Raw genomic sequence first — 26,930 nt, 5'->3', positions numbered from 1 at the left:
TCCCATCCCACTTTATTGAAAAAACAAAAGGCCAAATAGATATAAATAAAGGGGACAGGATGAGAATAAATATAAATAAATGGGATAGGTTGCAATGGGGTGAATTGTCATTCCTACCCTTTCATGCTAATTGCTATAAAATATGGGTCATTAATTTTAAAAAAAAATAATAATTCAAATGTAAATAAATAAAATAAAATAAAATCCATATATAAAATAATGAAACCATTTATAAGGTATAAAATCTACATATAAAAAACGAGATCATTTTTAAGATATAAAATAATATAATTAGGTGATAACTTGTAGTTGAACTATACTTTTTGATAAAGGGAAAATCTACAATACCTCCTTCGGTACCATGCCTCCATTTTTTTTCATCCATTGGATGAAAATGATTAAATCTCAGCCATCCAAAATGAAAAAAAAAAAAAAAATTCAAAAAAAAATTTTCTCGGGTACCTTCCCCTCCGGTTCCCCCCATCTCTCCTCCTTTTCCCCTTTTTCCTCCCTAATTTGCTGTCTTGCTCTCTTCCCAAGCCAACTTCCTCAGCTCACCCGTTTCCCGCCCCTCCATAGCTGGGTGTCTCGCGCATCCTCCATAGCCGACTTCCTCAGCTCACCCATTTGCCGACTTCCTCATCTTTGTTTGCCGACTTCCTCCATAGCTCACCCATTTCCCGCTGTCATCTTTGTTTTCTCTCCCTTTTCCCGTTTTTCTCTCCAGTGATTGTCCACAGCTGGGTGAAGACCACGGTCGGCTTCAACCGGGCCAACCTCTTCGAGGCCGACGTCGCAGACCTTATCAAAGACGTCTCCACAGCTAGGTGGAGACCACCTTCGCCGTCAGCCGGGATCAAAGACGTCTTCACAGGTGGGTGGAGACCACCATTGCCGTGAACCGGGCCAACCTCCTCCAAGTCGACGTCTTGACCTCATCAAAGAAGTCTCCCTCAAGGAGCGCGAGCTCAGGATTGTGGGCGAGGTCGGTGCCAAGATCCGAGTCTTAGACTTCATTTCTCCTGATGTCCAGGTCAGCTATTTTTTCTGCTAGATTCTTCTTCTCGAAGATTTTATGTAAATTTTCTGAATTTTTGCTTTCTCTCCCCCCTACCCCTGCATTTTTTCACAAGGAGAATTTCTGTTCTTTCACACGGAGAATTTTAGTGGAATCTTCATAACCCATGTGTTTTCTTCATATTTTATATTTTGTTTAAGAGGTGTAAGGGGGTGTTTTCAGGTTCTAAATTTAATGGTTTAAAAACCCGAATTGAAGACGTAGCTGGAAGAAGAAGAAGAGGACGTGTAGTACTAAGGAAAAGAAAGCTGAGAAGGACACAATTGTTTGTTACTCAAAAGGCGCTTGTATCCTAATTATTTGGCGAGTTCTATATAAAGGGAAAAAAATGTGAGTAGTAATTATGTGTTTTACAATATTGTGTCCATTATATTTCATGTTTTTTGTTAGATTTATGGATTGATTACATTATAGAAAAAGAGTGTGGTTAGATTATTGAACATTGAAAAAAATTTGTATGTTAATTTTGTCATCATTTTAAATGTAAAGATATTTAGGGAGGATGTTGTAGTTGTAATGGTATTTGTATTTTAATTGGCATTTGGTTGGTTGTAGTAAGATATAAAAATAAAATTTATTGAAATGTGAAAAAAAACTTATGTTGAGATAATGTGGTGGTGAAAGCATGTTTGATTTATTATATTTGAAATCATATTATAAAAATTGACTTAAATGCTTTGATTTAATTTTTAGGAGCGAATGCGATGGTCTTGAAGTTATTAGAAATCCAAAGAGGCCTATCGGCGCTTGGATACATTACTAGTAAGGGAAAATAGAAATATGTAAAATAATATGTTTTTTAATTTATTTTTTGTGGTTGTTATTGTTAAATTTGTTTGAAATTGTTTTGTAGTAACGATCAATTAGCCATGATGAAAGAGAAGGATAAATGATGATGTAAGGAGTAATTTTGCTACGTCTAATATAATTACATTTTAACATTAGAATTTAAATTATGTGACCAATTACTGTAGTTGAGGAAACAATTGGGCAAGAAGTGGAATGCACTTTCAAAAGTAGAAAAAGAAAATTTCATGGCAAAGTCCAAAGAAAGTTCAAAACAATATTCACTTCAAAAGGGTGTGGTTCCAAAGGTAATTTTTATTTGTAATGAATATTTAATTTCTTTACTTATGTATTTGTTGGAAATTATATTAATGTAAACATGTTTGATGTTTGTGTATCTTTTCAGTTATATCTTCAGACTCGATGCTCCCCCGAGCGAGTTATTAGAGTGATTGAAAATTTAGAACCAAAGCAAAAGGCAGCCATAGAAGAAATAGGATTTGGTAGCCTCTTGCAACTTCGATGTAGGAAAATAGATCATGGGTTATGTCTTTGGTTGATAAATAGTTTTAATCCGAACACTTATATGTTACAGTTGTATAATACTTGTATCAAATTATCCCCCATTGATGTTGAATTTATTATGGGATTGAGGGCAAGAGGGTTAAAGATTGGCATGAACAAAGATGTTGGTCATAAGAATGATTTATGTAAAAAATATTGTGATAAAAAAGGGCGATTGCCATTAGTGATGTTAGAAAATCAAATTAGGGAGGATAAAGAGGGTGGAAACGATTTTAAAGTTCGTTTTGTATTATTTGTGTTGGGTGCATTATTGTGCCCAACAATGAAGCTTTTTGTGAATCGCTCTTTCTTACATATTGTGGAAGACATCGATTCAATAAAGAAGATGAATTGGGCAGAATTTGTGTTGTCCTATCTTGTGCACGGGATTGAAGAGTTTAAGAAGAAACAACAAAGTGGGGTTTGCGGTTGCTTATTGTTTTTAATGGTAATTAATTTACATCATAGTGAAATACGATTTTGTTTTAATATAATTTATGAACTAACTATATATCTATGTCAAATATACTCGTAGTTATTCTACCACGAGCATATATCCTTTGAAGAGAAATTCCTACCGCTATATACTCGACCTTCTCCTCGGATTACTGCTTGGGGAGATGATGAAGTCTTGGACAGGAAACGAAGATTGAAAAAACTTGGTGGATATGCAAATGAGGATGTAAGTTATAGTTTTGAAAGTCTTTTACTATTGATTTAAGTTTTTAGTGATTTAAAATCTGATATGTATTATATTTTGATGAATATATTGTAGCTCAAAATATGGGTGATAGAAAATGAGATAAGGGATTGCGTTGATGGAAATGCAACGACAATGGCGAGTGAGAATGAGGACGATGAGAAATTTGTATCCAATCTAAACAAAGATGTTATTAAACGAGTAAGTGTTTTACAATATTCATCGTGACTATCTATATTAGCATTGAACCTTTGTATTATGATGTTATTAATCACGTTCGTATATATCACTAGGTTGATGGTGGGAAGTTAATGGAGATGGATAAAACCTTTCAACAATTAAAGACACATCTACTTGATATGGCTTATGGTGCAAGTAGTAGTAGTTGTGATAAAATTTTGGCTAAATTTGAGGAGAATTATACTCAAGTGAAAGGTCTCTTCCTTAGGTCAAGCGGAAAACCTTTGAGAATGCACGAGGAAGGAACGAAGAATGACATGCTCTCATGCGAGAGAAGTTTGGAAGATACGAACAATATGAATGTGAATGAACATTATCTTCACACTTTGTCAAATGAGAAGTTATGCACCGAGGACTTTAATGAAAAGAATGAAGATGCATGTGCTACATCAATTGAAGTGCATATCATTCCAGACGAAAATGAAAATATCTTACCACTTCCAATCAAAAGGAGTAGAAGAGATTATGGAAAGGTATGTATCATATAAAAGAAAAAATTATTTTCTTTACAACTACTTAACCATTACATAGTAAATAGATGTATATTACTGACATTTTCCATATTAGGAACCATTACGAGCACTATGCTGTTATCCTAATCATGTCATGAAAACACGTTCATCAAGGGAGAGGAAACCAAGTAAATTCAAGGTCTCCCCGTTTGTACAGAAATCAAGGAAGATGGTAAAACGTGAAGCATCAGAGGTATAATACAAATAGTTTAATATCATTGTTCTTATTTTTTGATACTTCACATATGTAGTTAATAATTATGTCTTGTTTTCGAATTAGTCAATCCCCATGTCCATTCGTGAAGACGTGGTGGATACTCAATCATTCAATGTACTTCAATCTCTTGTCGCTGATTATGTTTTCAATAAAGCGTTGTCAAAAAGGTTTGTCGCGTCTAGAACATTCATAGATGTGTTGTTACAATTTTTGCCTTCATATGCTTCCAATTTACTGAAGTTTGTTTGAACATATTATTATTTTAGTGAGCTTCTTGTTGACTTTGGTCATGAACATGGAGTTCGTGGAGATTTTGCATGCTTACGTCCTAGACAAAATTTGATGGATGTTGTAAGTACCTACTTCATTTATATCAAATGCATCCTATATTAGTTAAATAAATTTATTGAAGTTATTGTTCAACAACAGGTAATAAATTTAGAAGCCTCAAAGCTAAATTATTTTGAAAGACAATTCATAGGCATACGAAGTATAAGATGCTATCTTCCCACGACATTTTCAGTAAGCTCATATTTCTCTTGTTGTTTACTTACATATTAAGTACAATATAGTAATGTTCGTATTATGTTTTCTTATTAGCAAATGATTTTGTGCGGGAATCCTCATCCTTTTTTCGATAGAAAAACATCCATCGTTAGTAAGTACATTAGTGAATTCGATGATTGCGAGAAGGTTAGTAATTATTTCTAATGTTTAATTGCATATATGAAATCTAGAATAGATATTGTTTTCACCTATAATATAGTAGATTTTTTTTGCCCCAACTCATATATATTGTTTTTCTAACTTTACAGCTATTTATTCCAATGCATGACGAATGCCCTGGTCATTGGTATCTGTGCGTCATTGACTTCAAAAACTCTCATACCCAAATTTTGGACTCATTACGATCGAAGAATCGAGACAAGTTCCGGTTTCAGAGTGTCAAAACAGTGGTATGCTTTCATGTTTATATTTTTCTTCTATTCTATTTTTTCCTCTTCCATATTTATTAACACTTTCATAATAAATTAGGTTGAATTTTGTCAAACGTTCTTCAAACTATCTGACATAGGGAAAGATGTCTTCCAATTCTCCATTGATTGGGCTCCTTCGATTCCGACCCAAGAGAATGGGTTAGTATGAATACATAACTCACATTACTATTCTTTTCCTAAGGTATAATTAGACAACCATTGAATAAGTTGTTTTGCTTTTCTTTTCTCTTTCTTAGGTGGGACTGTGGAGTGCATGTCATTAGACATATGCAGAGATTCAAAAATGGTGATCCGATGACGAGCTCCGACTTTTGTAATTCTATGAAAATACGTCGAGAAATAGCATGTGATTTAGTTTTACACGAGGGAAATAGAGAAAAACAAACCATTGTGGCTATTGTTTGTACAAAGACGTCGACACGAGCAATGAAAAAATTATTATTATGATATTTTTTATTTTTCAAATATTTATCATTTCCATATCCACATATCGTCATGTTTATTGGGAAGTTGTGAGCTTCGATGACCATACATTATTACTGATTAAGTCCATTTTATTTCAATATCCAAATACTCTTCTTTCAATATGGTCGTCAAAATGAAATTGTAATATATTGGTATCATTCATGTTCGACATGTGTGATTTTGTACGATCTTTAACCTAATCAGATCTGTAAATATTCATTTATCTATACTAACAATATATAGTTAGTACATTACTACACTGGCTGACGAATGCCGTTCAACCGGTAAGAACCAGTCCAACGATTTATCTATGTCCATTTTTCATAGGCATACGCATTATTCGTACCGGTTGAGAACATTCGTCATATTTTCAGTTGTGGATAGTGGTTGATCAATGAAGAAATTGTCTCAACCGGTTGACGAATGATTTGACCAGTGGGAACTGTTTGACAAATATAGGAAATTGGTTGAGGAATTTGCTCAATCGGTACATGTTTTTTTAACCAGTGGCAACCGGGTGAAGATGGGCATCAACCGGTTGAGGAATTTGCTCAACCGGTTGCGTATATTGTTAGCCAACTTAAACCGGGCGAGGACGGCTAGTACCGGTCGACCGGTTTGGCACAACCGGTTGAGCACCCGGTCGAGGCATTATTTACCAGTGGCTACCGGATGAGGATTTTCCTCGACCGGTTGAGTAAAATCCTCATCCGGTAGCCACTGGTCACAAAATTCCTCAACCGGTAGAAGATAATTTGCTCAACCGGTTGAGGAATTGTTTAACCAGTACCTACCGGTTGAGGAATTTTCTCAACCGGTTGAGTAAAATCCTCATCCGGTAGGTACTGGTTAAAAAAGCCTAAACCGGTTGAATATATGGCGATCAACCGGTTGAGGCATTTTTCCCAGTAGCAACTGGTGACAAAAATCCTCAACCGGTTGATGGCCATTTGCTCAACCGGTTTAGGATTTTTTAACCAGTACCTACCGGTTGAGGATTTGTCTCAACCGGTTGAGGACTTTTCTCAACCGGTTGAGGAAAATCCTCATCCGGTAGCCACTGGTTAAAAATGCCTCAACTGGTTGAGGAATTTCCTCAACCGGTTGCCTCCTGCAATGCAATTGTGCACAAAAAGGGTATGCTATGAGTTGTACCAATAACTTTTCACTATGGAAACATTCGACAATGTACCATTAAGTTCAATTATAAGGTTTGAAATTGATGGAAACTGGCATTACAATTTACCTAACTACGATTTACCCATTTTCAATAAAATCACTACATTTACCTATTTCATGTGAATTACATCATATTGATTACTTTCCTATAGTTAACTCATAACCACCTAATTGTCAAACTTTAACCACAATTGAATTTAATTAATTCCGCATAATTAACCGTTTTTTTCGACATGATATAAATGAATCGGTTTCTCCATTTACCAATCATTTTATCCCTTGTTATCAATTAAATTATAAATGTAGAGGATATTGCATTCTATCAATCAACTTGACTCTTGATCAAAATTCAAACTTTTCATTAAATAGTTAAGTTAAAAGTACACATTAGTGGAAGTGATAACGTCAACTAATATAAATACTGATTTAATACCTACCATCCCTTACTCCGCTAAGGAATAAAAAAAAGGTTGCATATCCTTTTCATTTGGATATTTGTTTGGATCCCCACCTTCACATGGTGTTGACATACTTTGTTCATGTTGCTGCACTCCTGCTATCTGCACATGCACATTTCATTGTTTTTTTCAGCTACCCAATTCCATTCCAATTAATTAAACTTAATCATTAAATAATGCATATCTGAAATTTATGTCAAAAGTGTTTCTTCATTCTGATCTTACATTATTAAGTTCACCCCAATCTATGTACATGTCAGATGGGTCATTCGGCAACCGCTCCCCTAACATTCCCTGCATGTTTCAATAATTAAGTGTTGTCAATTATTATTGAATTATATGTTATCAATGTTTGGAAATTATATAACAAGCCTATTGTACATACATGTAAGGTTGAAAAAATGTCAACTGATGAATTTGTTGAAGGCATCATTTCCCTTTGAATGTCACCTTGGGAAGACAAATTAGTTTCCTCCTACGTATTCATAATGCCATCAAAACAATTATGTTAGTCATTTATGTTAGCACACCTACAAAAATTAATCTTAGGGGCAATTTGTATTGAATATGACATACCATATAACCCGGCTGAGCATTTTGAGGGATTGTAGCTTGTGGACACTTTCGAATTGTTTGACCCACTCTTTTACAACGACTGCATCGTCTTCCCTTTTGAACATTCATTGCCACTTTGCCTGGATTCCCTTTAGTCTTCACAATATTTGGATCACGAACTTGGTTAGTACCTGTCGCTCCATCTGATGCTATTTTCTTCCCTTTCAAATTATAGTTATAGAGTTCCTCCATTCTCGCCGTCAAATTTTGTATTTCATTTTTGGCCTCTATAAATGAAGATGACGTATCTGACGCAAAGTAGGAGAGCTTGTTGCACATCGAACTCAATGAACCATATCGTACAAACCGCTCCATGTTGTTATCCGTCTCATTCACTGGTACTGATCTTGTATACACCTTTGCTAACTTTGTCCACCTCTTCATAATACATGACTGAGGAATCTCTTCCAAATGCTCCACCTTCATAACCACCACCATGTGGCAACATGGGATCCCAATTGACTCAAACATCATGCATGAGCATTTTAATGTTACAATATCCGGGCAAAATTGTACTTCCCAATTTAAGTTCGGGTGTCTAAACTTAGATAATGTGTATGCCCGCATTGAATGATCACTTACAACACCAACCACAAAGAATAACTCAACATTTTTCATCTCCTCACGAAATTTAAGGAAAGATTCTTTTGTGTATACCGTCGCAGCATGATTTTCAAGTATGGCTAGTTTGGTTGAAAGCACGGGTGAAGAATTGTTCGACTCGAACTCTGCCTTTGCCTCGTTTTGCCGTATTCTCAGTATGACTCTATCAAATTGTTGTACAAACTCATACAGTCGCAAGCGAATTTTTAAGAATCTATTTAGATATGCATTCATACTCTCACACCTTTGTGTGGTTCTCATCCCTCCAAAGAAATTTCCACGTAAATACGCCTCTGCCCATCTTTTACGTTTCCCATATATCTCGGTCACCCAACGATTCTCATTAAGTCCCAAATTTGCAACCATTTCATGCCAAACCTTTTCGAATTCTTCTTCATTCCCACGCATGAACATGCACCTTGCAAATATGCTTGAGAAGTCCTTAATATGCACATTCGTGAATGCATTTCGTTGCAAATGCCATGAACACAATCGATGACACGTATCAGGTAATACTTTTTTAATTGCCTTACGCATAGCTTTATCCCCATCGGTTACAACAGATATGGGTCTCTTATTCATCATTGCTTCAAGAAATGTCTCCAACACCCATTCATATGTCCCAACACTTTCATCTATCAATAACGCACAACCAAATACAACAGTTTGATGGTGATGATTAACACCGACCAACACTACTAGAGGCTTTTTATAGGCATTTGTCCTATAGGTTGTGTCAAATGCTAGGACATCTCCAAAACACGCATAATCCATTCGAGCAGTTGAATCAGCCCAAAACAAATTTGCTAGTCGACTTTCTTCATCAATGTTGAATTTATAAAAAAATGAAGAATCCATTTCTGTCTTTCCACACAAATAAGCCAATGCCGCTTCTGCATCACCGTCTTTAATTTCACTTCTACGCATTGCATCAACGTGATTGTATATATCTTTTTGTGTGAAACCGACGTGCTCATGTCCCCCTGATTGTTTTACCATATAGTCCATAATTTGTGTGGTTTTAACACCTACTTTACGCAAACCATCAACTTGTGCCTTATCGGGATTACTTATTGTTCGATGAGACCGAAGGAATTGTTTGTTGATAGCATCGACCAAATTATGATTATGATCTCCTATAAATTCCTTTACAATCCACTTTCCATCTTTCCTATTCAAGCCTACACGAAATGCAGTTTCACATCCAACCCTAGTCAATGATCGTGGCTCACGCTGTCGCTTGTCATTTTCAATAAACTTTGTCGCTTGCTGCCCTTCTCTAGAACACACCCACTTTCGAGATATTATATCTCCATTCTTGTCTCGCTTCAAATCATCTTTTCGAATACTAAATCCGGCTACTCTAGCTAACATGTTGTAAAATGTTTCAGCCTCATCTATGCGATCGAATTGCAATTTGTAGACTTCTTCATCTGAAATACCCTTCAACACCTTCTGTTTCAAACCGTTTCCACCCATGTCGTAAGTGCCACCGATAAATGCATCGTCATTGACGACGTCCTCCTCCTTCACTTCAAACTCCCACTTGATTGTTTTCTCCTTCACCGATTGCATCATCTACATTACATAAATAAGGTTAAAAAATTCCCAACAAATTCACCGGATGCATTTTGGTGGTGTTCACAACATTTTTAAGTCGCTACCGGTTCAGAATATTCATCGACCGGTCGAAATAATCCGGTCGACCGGCTGTGGCATTTATAAACCAGTAGCTACCGGATCATGAATTTCGTCACCCGGTTGAGGAAATTCCTCAACCGGTAGGCACTGGTACAAAAAACATCAACCGGTTGAAACAGTTGATCAACCGGTTGAAACCAGTTGATCAACCGGTTGAAACCAGTTGATCAACCGGTTGAGGAATTTGCTCTACCGGTTGAGGGAATTTCTCAACCGGTTGAGGAATTTCCTCAACCGGTTGAGGGAATGGCTCAAACGGGTGTGTATTTTTTAAACCAGTTGCTACCGGTTGAGGTATTTTCTCAACCGGTTGAGAAATTCCTCATCCGGTATTCACTGTTTTAATATTTAAACCGATTAGCTAATTGTTTCTTTTCGTTGTTGATTTCATTAAGGCCTTCATTCCTTATCAAAACGTTATAATGTTGCCCTATTTAGGCATACTATGTTAACAAAATTTCCAACCTTAATCTTAGTTGCCATCTTCAAGGAGTTTGTCAGTCACAATAATTAATACCTCTCATCCACTTTCTTTAAAATAACACGGAAACATGGATCGGTTTAGGCTAAAAAAACACATAAACAATTAGCCTAAGGAGGTTGCCCTATTTAGGCTAATTGCTTTTGGGTACACCGCCATACTTATTCCAAACTTACCCCATATTGGGAGTCAATAATACACATTTCTTAAGGTTGATTCTCTCTTTTTAAGTCATTTGAATATGTACTACCCTATAATTTTGATGATGTTGTGATTTTTACAGCCAACATTACTCACTTATATTAACTAAATTAATCTCAACTGTTCAACAGATCACTGATGCATATTACTAACAATGTGCTTTAGACAATCAAAATCCAAACTCTTTAACATCAATACATACTATTTAAAAATCACTATTAGGTTTTCGAAATATTCCCCCATCCATTTCAAAGATGAATGCATTAAGCTAAAAAAATGTATTATGCCTTTGTTTACCTATTATTTATTGAGTTAAAGATCATACCGTTAAAATGGAAGGTCCAAGTGTGATGCAGCTTGAGCTGAAGATTCGTCTTCTGGATGTTTTTTGTGACCTGTTCTCCAACAACTAGCAGCCCTCGTTCAGATGCTAAGGTTCTTACAATACTAAAACTCCCCCAAATATATACTAAGATATGTATGTGGTTGGTTGCTGGAGTTATTACCTTTTTTAATAGGCTGCCACATGTTGAAAACCTACCACCACAATGGTACACTTAGTGGTTGATAGTTTGGATATTTGCATCAGTTTTTTAGGTGCCATTAAATATAACATTTATATCAGTTGGGAAAGTCAGCCTAATGTGGTTATTTTTTACAGCCATTGCAAATGGATAATTGTATAACTAAAGAAAATATAAAGGGGAGATATGGACTTAATTGATAATATTGACATTTGTTACTGTTGTTTAGCCAATTTATTGTAACTATGTTTTGATATCGTTTCCTACATACTATATTTTTTCATCAATTAACGATATTTTTTAAAAAAAATCATGCTTCCTAATATATCCTATATATGAGAAAGGTTAGTTAAGTAGACTTAATTACGTAAAATGAGATATGTTATGATATTCTACTTATAAATGTTTTATATAAATTCAGATTCATTAATTTATGTCACTCACCATGGTATATCGTTCTTATTCGAACATTTTGTCATACAACCATAATTAATTTTAATGCCCCCTATAATAGTATATGTTAGTTAATTACAATTTTAATCTAATAGGTCTGAGTATATCTTAGTGAGTTCATTACACTATATTTTTCCATGAATTAACGTAATTTATTGTTAATTAATGCTTCATAATATATCCTTGACATGAGATAGGTAGGTTAATTACACTTAATTACGTAAAATGAGATAAGTTATGATATTCTACTTATGGAAATTTTAAATAAATTCAGATTCATTAATTTATTTCACTCACCATGGTATATCGTACTTATTCGAACATTTTGTCATACAACCATAATTAATTTTGATGCCCCTATGGTAGTATATGTTAGTTAATTACAATTTTAATCTATTAGGTGTGACTATATCTTAGTGAGTTCATTAGACTATACCGTACCTATCAAACAGATTAGTTAATTTATCTGATTTAATTAACTTAAGTTCTCATATTTTATTTTCCTTAATATAAATTTTGTGAAATTAACTTCAATTAATTTCTTTAAGGTACATCAAAATATTTATTCATTTAATCCATTATAGGTTTAATCAGTTCATATGGAAACTTTTACATTAAAAGTGTAGCAAATATAATGTAAGACATTAAGTTAATTAAAATTTAAGTAGTTCATAAACTGGATGCCTCTCCACGAAGGTCGACCGATGCTCAAACCAGTTCTACCCCCAACCCCTTTGTCTTCTACTCCATTCTTCTTCATCCTCGCGCGAGACCTGAACCCGTCCGTCTTCCACTTCAGTCTTCTTCATCCTCACGCAATAGCTGAAGCCCATCTGAATACTCATGGCCCCAAAACGAGCACCGGTCGAAGCATCCTCACTCGGTCGGAAAGAGAAGAGGCCGGCGGTATCAAGGCTGCGCGGGACCAACAAAAAGACCTCCCACCGACAACAACCAAGCGAAAGCACCCACAACACCTCCGATGGAGCAAAACGCACCCCCAACAATGGTAAACGTCCGGCCGTGGAAGCAAGTCCGGAGGTTCGTAAGAAGGCCACCTTTGATCGATCTATGTTCGCAACCCCTAACCTAGCCCAACGATTTCATCTTCACTTTGCGAATCGGACCGTAATCCCGGGTAGGAACATTGCTTTTGCAAAGCTCAGTTATTTCCATTTCGATGTGCTTTTCGCGAGAATGGGTTGGCTTCCGATTGTTTCCGTCAATGAGTTCGTTTATCCCAAGGTTGTGAAATGTTTCTACTCCAATATGACATTCGAAGACGAAGGACCCATTACTACCACGATTAACGGTGTGCAGATCGTTTTTGATGTTGCTGCACTTTGTCGGATTTTAGAGATTCCAAACGAAGGGGTTTGTTTGTATGAAGCTAAGAAGTGGCCAAGGGTAGAAGGTTTCAAACCTGCAGAAGCTTTACAAAGGCTATGTGGTTACCCGAGAGCTAATAGACCAACTTCCCATTTGTTGACTGTGTTGAGTCGTATCCTACATCACATGATATCGTACATTTTCATCCCTAAAGGAGGCCACCGCGATGATGTATCTTTCTTGGAGGCTTTTTTGGTTGACAGCATTCTCACAGAAAGAAAGGTTAATATTGGTTACATAATTTTCCAACATATGAAAGCATGTTCAATCAGCGAAGATTCAGTTCTCCCCTATGGCATGTTTATCACAAAGATTGTCAAGTACTTCGATGTCAATTTGCGCAATGAGAAAGACGGGAAAAAACTCAAATCATTTGATACATATGATCGGGCTTCACTTCGGCGCATGCATTTTGTACGGAAGAAAGATGGTTCATGGGCAAGGAAGTCTTCCGTTCCCCCCTCAGAGGTTGATGTCTCTTCAGACAATGGGCCCTCCGACGATGAAGAATACGAAGATCAGGATGTACAGGGAAGAACTCATGCAAAAGCAAATGTCACACAAATACCGTCAACAGGTGGTGTAAGAGCTAGGGCGTTAACAAATCATCCTTCACTAATTGGACCGGATGACTCTGAGGCATTAGATAACCTCAATGCCCAGATTAAGTCCCTTGGTACCCGCTTGGAGGAGATTGTATTAGCCAATGACCGACGGTTGACATCTCTGGAGAATCGCATTGATGGTTTACAAGAGGAAGTTAAAGAGGGTATGCAAGTTATACGACGCCAGCATGATGAGATGATGGTCTTCTTCCGATCCCACTTCCCGCTTCATGGACCAGACCATTAATGACCTCTTCTACATTTTGTACTAGTTTTATAGTTATTAAACTTTCTTTCTGTTTTTTGACATTTGGCTAATATAAATGCCCTTTTGTTATTATGACTTCTCGTATTACTTATGGATGTTGTCATCGGTCATTCACATAAATGGCGTAAATGTATTCGCTCAATGCAAATGATGGTATATGGATGATGTATTTTCCTCTACATGTATATATTATACCTATCTTAGTTTGTTTATAGCTCTTGATATATAGGTTATTTTCATCTCTTTAAAGCTTCTTCTGTATATTTTAAATTGTTGGTAGACATCACATAATTTAGGTTCCCATTTGGGTGCCATGAATATTTTTGTCTTTTAAATATTGAGTCGGAAATCCCTGGTTTAAAGATGGCAGAAGGAAGGTTATGACTATTTCCATCAAAAGCATAGAAGAATCATGCGTTAGGAAGGTTATATTGAGTATTGGTTCCTCGTAAAACGTATGTATTCTCCTCCCTTGGTCTAATCTACTATAATCTCTACGAATATGGTCAGGCTACTATATTTTTTTCCCATAAAACTTGGGCAGTTGCAAGCGTTTGCGGCATTGCATCACCCGGTACTAGTTTGTTTTGCTACCGGTTGCATGTGCCCATTTGGGTTATGGGGGAAAAATTTGGCAGTGTCAACCGGTCGAGGAACACCCTCAACCGGTCGCAAAATGTTTTGCAACCGGTAGCCACTGGCCACTTTGCCCAATGCATGAAGAAATGGCCTGTGGTAACCGGTCGAGCATTAATGTCAACCGGTTGAGGATAATCGGTCGACCGGTTACGCCTAATTAGGGACACTGAGCTCTATTCAAATTGATTCACAACTTCGACCACAGCTGGAAGAGTCTTCACCTTCTTTAGCACTTTGGGTGATGTAGCATTTGTCTATGTTGGGCACAACGTGGTGTTGGAGATCCAAGCAACAATTCCTTCCACCCCTTAGAATCCTTCCAAGGGATCCATGTGGACAGAAAGAGGTGATTATTGCTTATATTGTTGTTGCCTTGGTCTACATTCCTGTTTCTCTTATTGGATACTGAATGTTTGGGAACAGCGTTGCTGATAATATCATCATAACACTGGAGTAATCAAAAAGTCATAATTAAGTTTACTAAAGTCTGTTTAGTTGTAAGGTAGGTGGTTAAAGGGTTCAAATGGATTGATGTATTTTTTTTAAAAAAAAATGTTTAAATTAATGCTTTGGAAAAACAGGGGACACTCGAGTGGTGGAAGTAGCACTTAAGTACTAGAACCGCTCAAGCACGTATCCAATGCTCAAATGCCCAAGGCTCTTGAGTGGTGTGTAAGTGCACTCAAGCAGTTATCTCGAATCTGCTAGAATATAATAGATAATTTTTTGAAAATTCATGAGTATTCTTGTTGGGAATTTGAGATACCGAACTCCTTAGCTTATAGACCTATATAAATCCTCCTTTAACCCATTTAAGGTTGGACACATTGAGAAAGACTCAACCTAACTTGCCTTGTCATTCTTAATCTCTCAATGAAGATTCAAAGCTCAAATCTTAAGTTATAAAACTTAACATCCCTTCAGTGTTGCTAAGAAGAATTCACTAGAACAATAGGAAATTGTTGTGTCATGGACATGGATGAAGTTGTAAGTTTTGGAAAGTAAATCTTAGGGGTAAGTTATGAACTCATTTTGTGTAACTTTATCTTAAATACTGGATTTTATATTAAAAGTTTTAGAGTGGTTTTTTATCTCCATAATTAGTACAGGGGTTTTATTGTAAAAATTCTTGTATCCCTTATTTGGTTAATTTAATCTCCCATGCATAAAAAGAATGTAAGTAATTAACCACCTCAGAAATCATAGCTAAATAATTTAATCTTATTTAGTGGTCTGCATGTTGAATTGACTGTTGTTAGCTTCTATGTTTTCGTTTATTCTCCTTATATTTCTCAGCAACCAAAAGGAGCCTTAAGGGATTTCTTTATACAAACCCCACAAAAATGGATAACAGATTCCTTGTTTGATCAGTCATTTTTCTATCATAGCTATTAACATCTCTTTTGTTCAATTACTTAAGTTTTTCCATTTGACTCGGTTTTGTGAAGCATATTTGAGGTTCACTTACCAAGGCACATAATCCAATTCTAGAGATTTTCTCGTTTCTTTTCTTTTGTTTTCCCTTTTTTTGGTCTTTTGTGTTCTGTTGTGGATGGTATATTAAGTTCAGTTGGTTTTAATGAATACAAAATACAGATTCAGTCATTTTATATGATTCTATGTTTGGGGCATTGTTTTAGATGTGCCATGAAATGTTCCATCTATGCTTTGCATAGCATTTGAAATCATATTGATTTTTCTTTCTAACAGAATTTGATATTTTTTCATTTCTTTGAATGTCTGATCTTTTTTATTTTAGGGAAAAATCTATTTTTATAGATAATACCTATTTTTAATGTGATGTAGTATGGACGGAAATCCAATGTCCTACATCGGCTGATTACTAACGTTGCTTGGGCCTTATATGTGGGGCTACCTCTACCCACAATTAGCTTAAGCTCTTAGTAGTATATGTGGTCCGGCATCATTTGGTATCAGGGTGAGGTTTTGGTCTGGCTTCCCTCGGCGAACAAAAAATTGGATTATTAGCACAATGCCCCATTAACCACATTTTTTTGCTTTATGATGCCACCATTATTACTGTGACTTGTGTGTTTGAATGCCATGGAAAACAAAAAATTGACCCCACTGCTTAGCAAACTGGTAAGGGTGTTTATTACAGTGAGTTTTGCATGGCCATTTTGGATTAAGTCCAGCTTCATTTTCTTCTTAGATGATGCTTGCTTGGGAACTCTTCCACATAAAAGGATTATTCTTTCGTACAAGCAGATAACATGGATGTTTTTTTTTTTTTTTTCCCCTTTTAAAAAATTAATGTTGTAGAAGAGAAAATCTAATGTATATGCAGATTGTAGTGTAAAAGATTTTTTGTTTTGGCTCTGCAATTACAATCACATTTCTTGTATAGAAAAATGGATGGTACTTGTCCACTAAGAATGGCTTGCTCTAGTATGACAACCTTCAATTCATTATGTGAAAGCTATGAAAAGAAAATTTGTGATGGCAGCCCACGACCCACACATATTCACTTTAGGCATGTTTTGAAACAATTATTTGAACGAGCCATTTTGTTATTTTTATTTGTATTTTTTTAAATTAGTATGTAAATTTAGTACAATTTTAAAATATAAAAAATAAAAGGTAAAAGTAGGAAAGAGAAGGAGATCATTTTGAACAACCAAAACTCAACTTTGTTCAGATAAAAGGACTACTTTGAACCCAAACTCATATCATGGCGGAATAGTTTGCAAGGTTGGATCAATGATAGAAAGAGTCCATAAATGCTATCAAATAGCTCTTTATGGTGTGAAGGTTTTCTTATTAATCTCACTATTTTTGGTACAATATTGAAAAGATCTTCGGAGTACGGAAAATATAAATAAAGTATGTAGATTTAGAAAATTTTAGAGTATCGGTTTAGTATCTATTGAACTTGTAATTTTAATTATTGAAAGTGTGTGATGAAATTTAGGCCATTAAATTATTATATAAATATGCATAATAAGGAATAAGGAAATGAAACCAAATATGAAAAGAGTCAGATTGAAGTGCCAAAAGTCAGAAATGATGACAAAATTCCATCCATTTAAAATGTAGATTTTTAATTTTATTATTATTATTATTATTATTATTTTTGTTTGTTGGGGTATTAATGGAGTTTAATAAAATTCCTAACAGTTTCATGTTTCAAATTTCTCACCTTTTATTTTCAAAAGTATTTGTTGGGTTTTTATATGTACTCTTTAGAAAAGCCCCCCTTTTTTTTAATGGATGAATAATAACAATGGGTGGTTCAAGTCATGGAATTAGGAAGGATTTAGGAAGCTTAAAGGGCTGTTTGTGAACCATTTTTTGAAGTAATTTTTATTTTTTATTTAAAAAACATGTTTGATAAAAAAAATTTATTAAATACAATTATTCAACAAAAATTTGACGATTGTTTTTGAAATGTTTTCAAACAAACCCTTAATATTTAATTTAAAAAACATCATTTTAAAAATTATGTATAATAAAGAAAATGTGACCAAATTGAAAGGAAATAGCATCATTTTAAATAAATGAGTAATAAATAAGAAAATAAAAAAAAAATTCCTTTTTACCTAATCACCGCTTGCTGATTGGTAGTTTAATAAGGTGTTAAAAATAAGGGAAATTATATTTCAATCCATCTTTGCACACACTTTATTTACATATCCACTAAAAACCATATGTCATTAATATATTTACCTAAAATTTTAAAAATACTTAAAATATTGTTCCCATTATTCTCTCCACACTCTTCTTCTTCTTCTTCTTCTTTTCCCTCAACTTATTTTTCTCAACCACAAAGAGAAAATTATCTTCTTTGCTCATTTAATAACAAAAGAGTATTTGAGGCATATGACATGCCACATGAATATCTTTTAGGAGTTATTCTTTATGTAAATTTTTTTATCAAACACCTATTGTACAAATGATAGAGAAACATTTGTAAACTATTTATAATGAGAAATCGTGACATAGTGTAATAAAAATGAAAAAAACCAAAAAACTCATTTCATGGTGTGGGAAAGTTAAATACTTTGGAGAAGTTCAGACATGAAAATGTGAACAATGAGAAAATGTTTGAAACTAAAAGGTCAGACACAATAAAAATTTTGGATGAACAAGACATGTTTAATTATCTGACAGATAAAAGCGTTTAGAAGAATAATTTTGATTGATTCCAAAAATGTCTCCATGTAAAGTTTAGAAGAAGTATAATGTCAAACATTTATAAAAAGTTCAATCTTTTAACATCGAACATCATCCACGGGATCTCCTTCTTCTAACTCAAAGCATGCAAACCTCGATTCTTAGACCCTCTGATGAGATTTTTCTGATTGACCCCACAAAAATTGGGGATTTCAACTGAATAGGGGAGGGGGAGGATCACGAGACAAGGCAAAAGGACAAAAATCGCTGCGTTGACCGCGTTGACCGCGGGAAACCAGTCGACCGTGTCACTTACCGGTCGACCGGTTTGTCGGGGTGAGAATTTAAAGCGCTTCCCGCGCATCAGTTTCTCACCCATTTCTTCTGGTGCTTCAGGGCTTTTGCCGTTCCAGCTGCCCTGAAGGGATTTTTTACGCCATTACAGCCTTCTGAGACGTACGTTTAGCTTGTGGAGGCTAGGGTTTTTGGATTTTGGGACTCAGGCCTGCGCATTTGAGCGATTTCCTCCTCAGTTGGCGCGTCAGAGCCTGCGTCAGTGTATTCCCGCGCTTGAGGCCTTTCAGGTGTGTGTGCATCCCTCTCCTCAGCCTCGTCTCCTTCATCTCAGCCTTTCGGATGGCACCTAGGAGAGAGTCAGGCGCTTCCAGGGCTAAGGGCAAGCGCCCTGCTGAGCCATCTCAGGCAGATCAGTCCGAGGCTCGCCAAAAAGCGAGGTACGACACCGCTCTTTTCGGCTCTGTCGAAGACTACCAGAGGTATAAACAAAAATATGCCCAGCGGAAAGTTGTTCCAGGGAGAAGCATCAATTTCTCCCAGCTTAAGTACTTTGGATTTGAGGCGATATTTGGACGGATGAGATGGCTGCCAGTGGTGACTATTTCGGAGCCTATCTTCCCGACTCTGATTCGCACTTTCTACTCACGGTTGACCTACGGGGTTGGAGGACCGATCACGTCCACTGTCAGAGGAGTTCAGATCACCTTGAGTCCGGAGAGCATTTGCCGGATTTTCGATATACCATCAGTTGGACTCAGGGTGTATGAGTCCAAGGTGTGGCCCACGGTGCCGGGATTTGACCCCAGAGAGGCTATTCAGAGGCTGTGTGGACTTGCCGATGCCCAGGGGATGGGCAAACCCTCTGCACATAGTCTGACAGTGATTAGCCGTATCCTTCATCACATGGTCTGCTCCATTCTGTTGCCACGGGGCGGACATCTAGACGAGGTATCCTACCTCGAGGCTTTCATAGTGGATTCCATTTTGACAGGGAGACGGATTCATGTCGGGTACCTGATGATGATGCATATGATATCTTGCTGTGAGAGCAAGACCCGCGTCCTCCCCTATGGTCGCTTCCTCACGAGAGTATTCAAGGATGCCGGGGTTGATTTGAGACGCGAGACAGATTTGGAGACCCCAAGCACGTATGACACATATGACGAGCAGTCTCTGGGGCGGATGAAATTTGAGAAGGCCCCTGATGGCTCTTGGATCAGGAGAGTTGAGCGACCACCGCCACAGGACCAGGGGCAGGGACAGATGCATCATGTAGATGAGGAGGAGGCCGAGATTCGAGAGATGGAGGGTGGGCTAGACCCTCAGAGGGACTTTGAGCAGAGCATGCCTGAGTGCGACATTCCTCCTTCTCAGCCGATGATATCTGAGCCGGCATACACATCTGGACCATCTGAGCCTTCTCACGCAGAGATACCATTTCAGCCACCTCATGCACCCGATCATGCGCCTTGGATGGATTTATCCGCTCAGATCAGTTCTCTCGGGACTCGTATGGAGGAGCTTGCAGTCGTCAATGATACTCTTTTCCAGTCTATGGAGGATCGCATAGATGAGTCTCAGACCGACTTCACCTCTCAGTTTGAGCATCTTGATCAGAGACTTGGCCGTCTTGAGGAGCGTATGGATCACCAGCATCAGGAGATGACCTCTCAGTTTGAGCATCTCGATCAGAGACTTGGGCGTCTTGAGGAGCGTATGGATCACCAGCATGAGGAGATGATGGCCTACCTTCGCTCAGTGTTTCCTCCACCTCCGCCTTGATATGTTCGAGACCCCCCTCCCCTTCGTTTCTTTTTTATGTTGCCAAAGGGTCTAGGGGGCACACACATGCATGACATTTCCATATCATTAGTCTTGTGTTGTGTATATGCGATATTATTATATATGATATGATATTTTCAGAATTCACATTGTCTCCTATTGAAATTTTGCATGTCATTTAAAATTTTCGCTTTAAATTTACTCATGTTTGGATTGCGGGGGAGATTGCTTCTCTCCTAGATAAGGAAGGTTTGTCATCATCAAAAAGGGGGAGATTGTTAGCCGAAGGGTGCCCCTATTTCGTAAAACTAATATATTAATACTAACGGGTGTTTCGTAAAACTTAAGACATTTCAGTACTTATTTTACTTTATCAAATTTAAGGTGTAATAAAGTTCAGATATCGAAGAATAAAAAAAAATGGTACTAAGTTTTCTTTTCTTTTTTTTTAAAAAAAAAAACAAATACATGTTAAATTAACAAAGTTATTTCATCCCTATGATCAAATTTGGGTTTAATCCATCTGAGAATATCCATTGAGCTCCCAGATAGTTCCTTCTTCAAGCTTGCAAGATCATCATCAACTGAAGAACTCTCCAGCAATGCAAACTGTGAAAGAAAGGAAGAGTTTGGATTGTAAGGATCATTCAAATGTAGTGCACTATTACTTTTAAGTTAAGAAATAGACCACTTTTAAGTTAAATATCATTGATAAACAGTGTTAGTATATTAAATAAATATAAATTACCGCATTTTTTGATTCTCTGATATTTACCAACGGGTCGACAAAATGCATCAACCGGTACCAAGTTTTTTTGCTACCGGTAGCCACTGATCAGTTTGGGTGGTGCATGAAGAAATGACCAGTGTCTACCGGTCGAGTGCACAGGGCAACCGGTTGCCAAGTACCGGTCGACCGGTTCAAGTTTACTACAATCGGGGGAAAGATCCATGTTTGTAATGGTAAAGGGAGAAAGAAAACATGATATATTTTGCACTTCAGAATATTGAGATGATTATTGTCAATTATGGTTTCTTTGCAGGTCAAGCTGAACCTGTCTGTATTGGAAGACATTGATGATGATGTAGAATTGTGTATGAACCTGTCTAAAGAGGAATCAGTGATTGTCCTTACAGGTAAGAAGCAAGCAACCTTGGTTAGCTTAGGATGCTCCGACCCAACTCGATGTTTGGACAGACTTTAGTCAAAATTTTTCAACCTAACTCATTTTGGGTTAGACATGGGCCAATGATCCAATAACCAAAGCCTAACTCTAGACCGATTTGATATTTTTATAATATTTATAATGCATGTTATTCTATATAACTCCAGAATAGGTTTTTTCCTCTGATACCCGGAAGCAGAACATGGGTTCTTGCCCCTCCGAAATAGTTGGCCTTAAGGCTTTGTTTAGCTGAAATGAGTAGTTCTTTAGTTTGATCCACCACCTTTATTATCAACCCTAGATTGTTGTGCTTTCAATTTCCATATGAACAATACTTACTTTCAGGGATTTGGTAGATTCTATTATTTGAGTGGCAATGGAGAAAAGATGTGACTTGTTTGATTCTTAATCCTAGGAAAAAAGTAACAGTTTTACCTTTTTCTTTCTTTTCATTTTCTATATGAGCATTTACATTCTTTGTTTCCTATATTATGGTTACTGTTGGATTGCATGACATACATTGTGGGCCCAAATCTTACAAGCTTAAACTTTTAGGAAAATTGGTAGTTCAACATGGTATTAGAGCCTCATTTGATAGGAGATCATGTGTTAAAATGTCACTACCATATATTTATATCTCCAACTTATTAACCCCTAAAGAGTCTGGTTGTGGTTGTTGGCCTACGGGCTTCTGTGTCTCTCCATGTGCAAATATGGGGTTGCACATGAGGGAGGGTGTTAGAGTGCATGATATACATTGTGGGCCTAAATACTACATTAGGAAGATTGGTAGTTCAACAGTTAGATTGATGAACTTATCTAAATTTCTCTTTCTTTGGATGTTGGCATGCTTTTCTTTCTTTTCCTTCTACCTTGCCATCTCTCATCATATGGATATCTGTATTGCGAATTGTGCATTAAGGTTTCTTTACATTTTTTGGGCAAATTGTTTTGGGTTTGATATGGTCATCAGCCCATCTACAACTGTAGGATCCTTTGTTGCAATTTGTAGAATAATTTTGAAATCTGTTTGGAATCAATGAGTCACTTTGGTACTGATATAAATGCAGAAAAGACCCAACAGTTATCTTTAAAAAACTACCTGATTCAGATTTCTTGGTGAAAAGACATAGTGGATAAGGTTCAATTGCCCAGCAAGCTCTTGTAGTCATTATTATAAGTTTTGAGTATGTTTTTTTACCCTATCCTGCATTAGTATAATGCTACAAATTTCTGCTAATATTCATTTACTTATTTATATGCCTCTAGGTGGATCCATCAGGTTCATATTTCTCATGGAAAGCCTCTGCAATGGGGAAGAATGTCTCAAATGCAAAGACATTTCTCGAGAAGAGGTATTTAAATCAGAATTTGGTTGCTGTGTCTTTTTAAAATGATATCAAGCAGCAGCCTATCTTTATTGTGTTTGATACTTTTGCAACAACAATTTTTTTGAGGCTCTTCGAATTGCCACATTGCTAGGATTATGTGGCTGCATCTTGAAGTTCTATTATAAGCCTTATGTTTCATACTCAACTCTCTATGGGAAATGAAGGGCAAGGCTCGTGTTCACCTTGAGTTTTCTGATTTTTTAGTTTCCTATAAAAAATTATAATAAATTGGATTGGTAATTTATGTGTAGGATGCACTTTCAACTTTGCCAGGGCTTGAACTTAATCCATGTGATTTTATTTTTTTTAATTTATTTATGCATTTTGGTAATAACGTCTGTTCACTATTGTAAATTTGATTCCCTTCTTTCTTTTCCTTTTCCTTTCCCTTTCCCTTTCCCTTCTTTTTTAACATTCAATTTCCTTTCCCTCTCTTTGATCTTAACTTAGGAGGAGAATTGAATATGTTCCTTTTCCATGTAGGTACACTGATGATATGGAACTTGATGATGCTGTCCACACTGCTATTTTGACACTCAAGGAGGGGTATATGCATCTTAAACTTCTATTCTTTTAAATTTCAGCTAACGAATGTTTGAAAACTATCAAAAGGCACATCAAGAAGCTTTGAACTTATCTGTTGTTCATTCTTCATTTAGTTGCTTAGTGAATTTTCTTCTTGAAAGAAATTCAGTTGAGTGATTTACTAACGTATAATTTTACTCATTCTTTGAGTAAGAGGGTTCTGCATCCTGGATTGCTAGAGGGACTTCCCTGGCCAAAAAGGATGCCTAGTATGGCTGACTAAATCGGAGTTTTTGAGAACTTCAAATTGTGTTCAAAATTTGTATGAGATATTAAAATGCACAAAATGTTCTCTGAATAGAATCATTAAACTCATCACAACTGAGGCTATCACTGGATAGTCTCATTGCCGTGCTATGAGCTTTTCCCTTTAATTAGCACAATTTGGGCTCATGATTCATGCATACACCATGGTGAAATGATATGTTTCTTTCTTGTGGATTATAAGATAATATATTTCTTGTTTATGGCCTGTGCCACATCAGGCCTTGCAGGTTTACTTATGATGTTGCATTTCGTTCTCTTTAGTTATATGCTGAGTTTCATAAATTTGTGCAGATTTGAAGGGCAAATCTCTAGCAAAAACATTGAGATTGGTATTATAGGCACTGACAGAAAATTCAGGCAAGTTTTGTTTTCATTTTCTCATTAAGCTTGCTGGTTGGCTTATGCCTATGAGACCCAGAACATTGACCTAGGTTAAGTCCAAAATGATTTGAAAGTTTTCTTTTGGCTCAAATCCTCGGATCTGCAAATTTTCTTTTCTAGTTTTAAATCAGATGATTATATTAACTCTCTCTCTCTATCTCTCTCTGTGGCCTTTGCTCTGCAACAAAACTCTTTTAGTTACATTCTGCTGAAATTAAGAATAATGCTTTGTTTTTATTTTTTTTCAGGTGCTTTATTTTAAGAATAAATAAACAAAATTATAGTTCTTGATGCAAAAAGAGACAGAAAATAAAAAACGCTTGCCATTAAATGCTCAAACCACTCTTAGAATTTCATTAACCTTTTTCCTCATTTACAAATTGTTTAGATATGCCTGATGTTATTCACACACAACCATAGAGTGCAAATTCTTGAATGAAAAATAGTCCTCACTTTTCCTTTGTGTTTTTGGTGTAAATTTCATTGCTTGCCATTAAATGGTTTGAGAACTTTTCATTGATGTCGCTAGCATTTCTCAAATTTACACATTAAAATTCCAAGTTACAACGTACAATTCCAAGCTGGCAACAATCTATGTCATAACTGGGTAATACCATTTGAGTGTACGCATCACCGGATCAAAAACCTAAATGACATCTAAAGGATATTCGTGTACCGGTCGACCACCATACGAAGTGGTTGCAATCTTTTTCGAACCGGTAGACACTGGCCATTTTGGTGCTTCATCATAAGAAATAGCAGTGTTTACCGGTTGGGAAAATAGGTCAACCGGTAGCATTTAACCGGTCGACCGCTTAATATATAATGAAATAAGATGTAAAAGTGTTGGATTCATGCATAGATTGTTCTTCACTTATTAGAAAGTAGTTTTTTTGGGCATGTGATTAGATAACACCTCTTTTGGCTTGGATATTGTTTCAATGAGTCCATTACACTCAAGGAGTCTTCAAATGATGCCCGGAAAAATCATACTTCAAAAATACTAAAAAATTAGGAAGGGTACGAAGAATGTGAGGAATACTCACATTCTTCGTACCCCTTCATTTCCCCACTTCTTTGATACTTTTAAAAAACTTTGAGACTTCATATAACTTGGATGTTGTTTAAATAGGTTTATTACACTTAGGAGCCGTTCAAATGATGCCCGAAAAAAATTAAAAGCCAAAAATACTAAAAAAATTAGGAAGAGTACTCACATTCTTCGTACCCTCTAATTTCTCCACTTCTTTGATACTTTTAAAATTTTTTGGGACCTCATATGACTTGGATATTGTTTAAATAGGTTCATTACACTTAGGAGGTGTTCAAATGATGCCGGAAAAAATCAAAATCCGAAAATACTAAAAACTTAGGAAGGGTACGAAGAATGTGAGGAATCCTCACATTCTTCGTACCCTCTCATTTCTCCACTTCTTTGATACTTTTAAAATTTTTTGGGACCTCATATGACTTGGATATTGTTTAAATAGGTTCATTACACTAAAGGGGTGTTCAAATGATGCCCGAAAAAATCATACTTCAAAAATACTAAAAAATTAGGAAGGGTACGAAGAATATGAGGAATCCTCACATTCTTTGCACCCTCCCAATTCTCCACTTGTTTGAAGTTTTTAAAATTTTCTACGACTTCATATGGCTTGGATATTATTTTTATAGGTTCATTACACTTAGAAGGTGGTGAAATGATTTCCGGAAAAATCCAAATCCAAAAATACTAAAAAATTAACAAGGAAACGAAGAACGTGAGGAATCAAGCAATGTTCACCAGTCGACCGCTTATCTTCTACCGGTTGCCTACTTTTCTCAACCGGTAGCCACTGCCCATTTGAGAATCAAGCAACCAAAAGGGTCAGTGGCTACCGGTTGAGAAAAGTACGCAACCGGTAGAAGATAACCGGTCGACCGGTTATTATCATTCACTTCTTTGGCTTTATTAAAAATTTTTGGGGCATCATATTCTTCGTACCCTCTAATTTCTCCACTTCTTTGATACTTTTAAAATTTTTTTGGACCTCATATGACTTGGATATTGTCTAAATAGGCTCATTACACTTAGGAGGTGTTCAAATGATGCCGGAAAAAATCAAAATCCGAAAATACTAAAAAATTAGGAAGGGTACGAAGAATGTGAGGAATCCTCACATTCTTCGTACCCACACAAATCTCCACTTCTTTGGACTTTTTAAAATTTCGTGGGTCATCATATGCCTTGGATGTTGCTTGAATAGGT

General features: G+C 36.3%; 2 protein-coding genes and 2 long non-coding RNA genes across 5 annotated transcripts; 3 read left to right on the top strand and 1 right to left on the bottom strand.

Moving 5' to 3' along the window:
• Window positions 1–336: 336 nt before the first annotated feature.
• LOC104878149 (uncharacterized) lies at window positions 337–1,964 on the top strand. Of its 2 annotated transcripts, XR_785040.2 has the most exons (4): window positions 337–1,033; window positions 1,241–1,408; window positions 1,772–1,840; window positions 1,932–1,964. It is a non-coding gene; the product is annotated as an uncharacterized LOC104878149 (long non-coding RNA). The 2 variants fall into 2 exon arrangements; XR_785039.3 differs by having other exon boundaries at window positions 337–1,408.
• A 10-nt stretch (window positions 1,965–1,974) lies between these two features.
• Window positions 1,975–5,544, top strand: LOC104878148 (uncharacterized). The gene is made up of 12 exons (XM_059740380.1): window positions 1,975–2,172; window positions 2,271–2,876; window positions 2,964–3,110; window positions 3,204–3,329; window positions 3,422–3,841; window positions 3,936–4,073; window positions 4,364–4,448; window positions 4,527–4,619; window positions 4,698–4,790; window positions 4,913–5,053; window positions 5,133–5,233; window positions 5,332–5,544. Exons 1-7 carry the CDS (start codon window positions 2,113–2,115, stop codon window positions 4,364–4,366), a joined length of 1,500 nt encoding a protein of 499 aa, XP_059596363.1. The 5' UTR covers window positions 1,975–2,112; the 3' UTR covers window positions 4,367–4,448; window positions 4,527–4,619; window positions 4,698–4,790; window positions 4,913–5,053; window positions 5,133–5,233; window positions 5,332–5,544.
• A 1,863-nt stretch (window positions 5,545–7,407) lies between these two features.
• Window positions 7,408–12,620, bottom strand: LOC109123896 (protein FAR1-RELATED SEQUENCE 5-like). The gene is made up of 3 exons (XM_059740170.1): window positions 12,549–12,620; window positions 7,774–9,993; window positions 7,408–7,491 (listed from the first exon to the last, which is right to left on the bottom strand). Exons 1-3 carry the CDS (start codon window positions 12,618–12,620, stop codon window positions 7,408–7,410), a joined length of 2,376 nt encoding a protein of 791 aa, XP_059596153.1.
• Window positions 12,621–23,297: 10,677 nt separating this feature from the next.
• LOC104878510 (uncharacterized) lies at window positions 23,298–24,679 on the top strand. The gene is made up of 3 exons (XR_009466749.1): window positions 23,298–23,410; window positions 23,930–23,992; window positions 24,590–24,679. It is a non-coding gene; the product is annotated as an uncharacterized LOC104878510 (long non-coding RNA).
• Window positions 24,680–26,930: the final 2,251 nt, after the last annotated feature.

This window comes from Vitis vinifera, chromosome 10, assembly GCF_030704535.1.
Source record: "Vitis vinifera cultivar Pinot Noir 40024 chromosome 10, ASM3070453v1".
In the NCBI taxonomy this organism is placed as follows: Eukaryota; Viridiplantae; Streptophyta; class Magnoliopsida; order Vitales; family Vitaceae; genus Vitis; species Vitis vinifera.
This window is presented reverse-complemented; position numbering and strand designations above follow the sequence as displayed.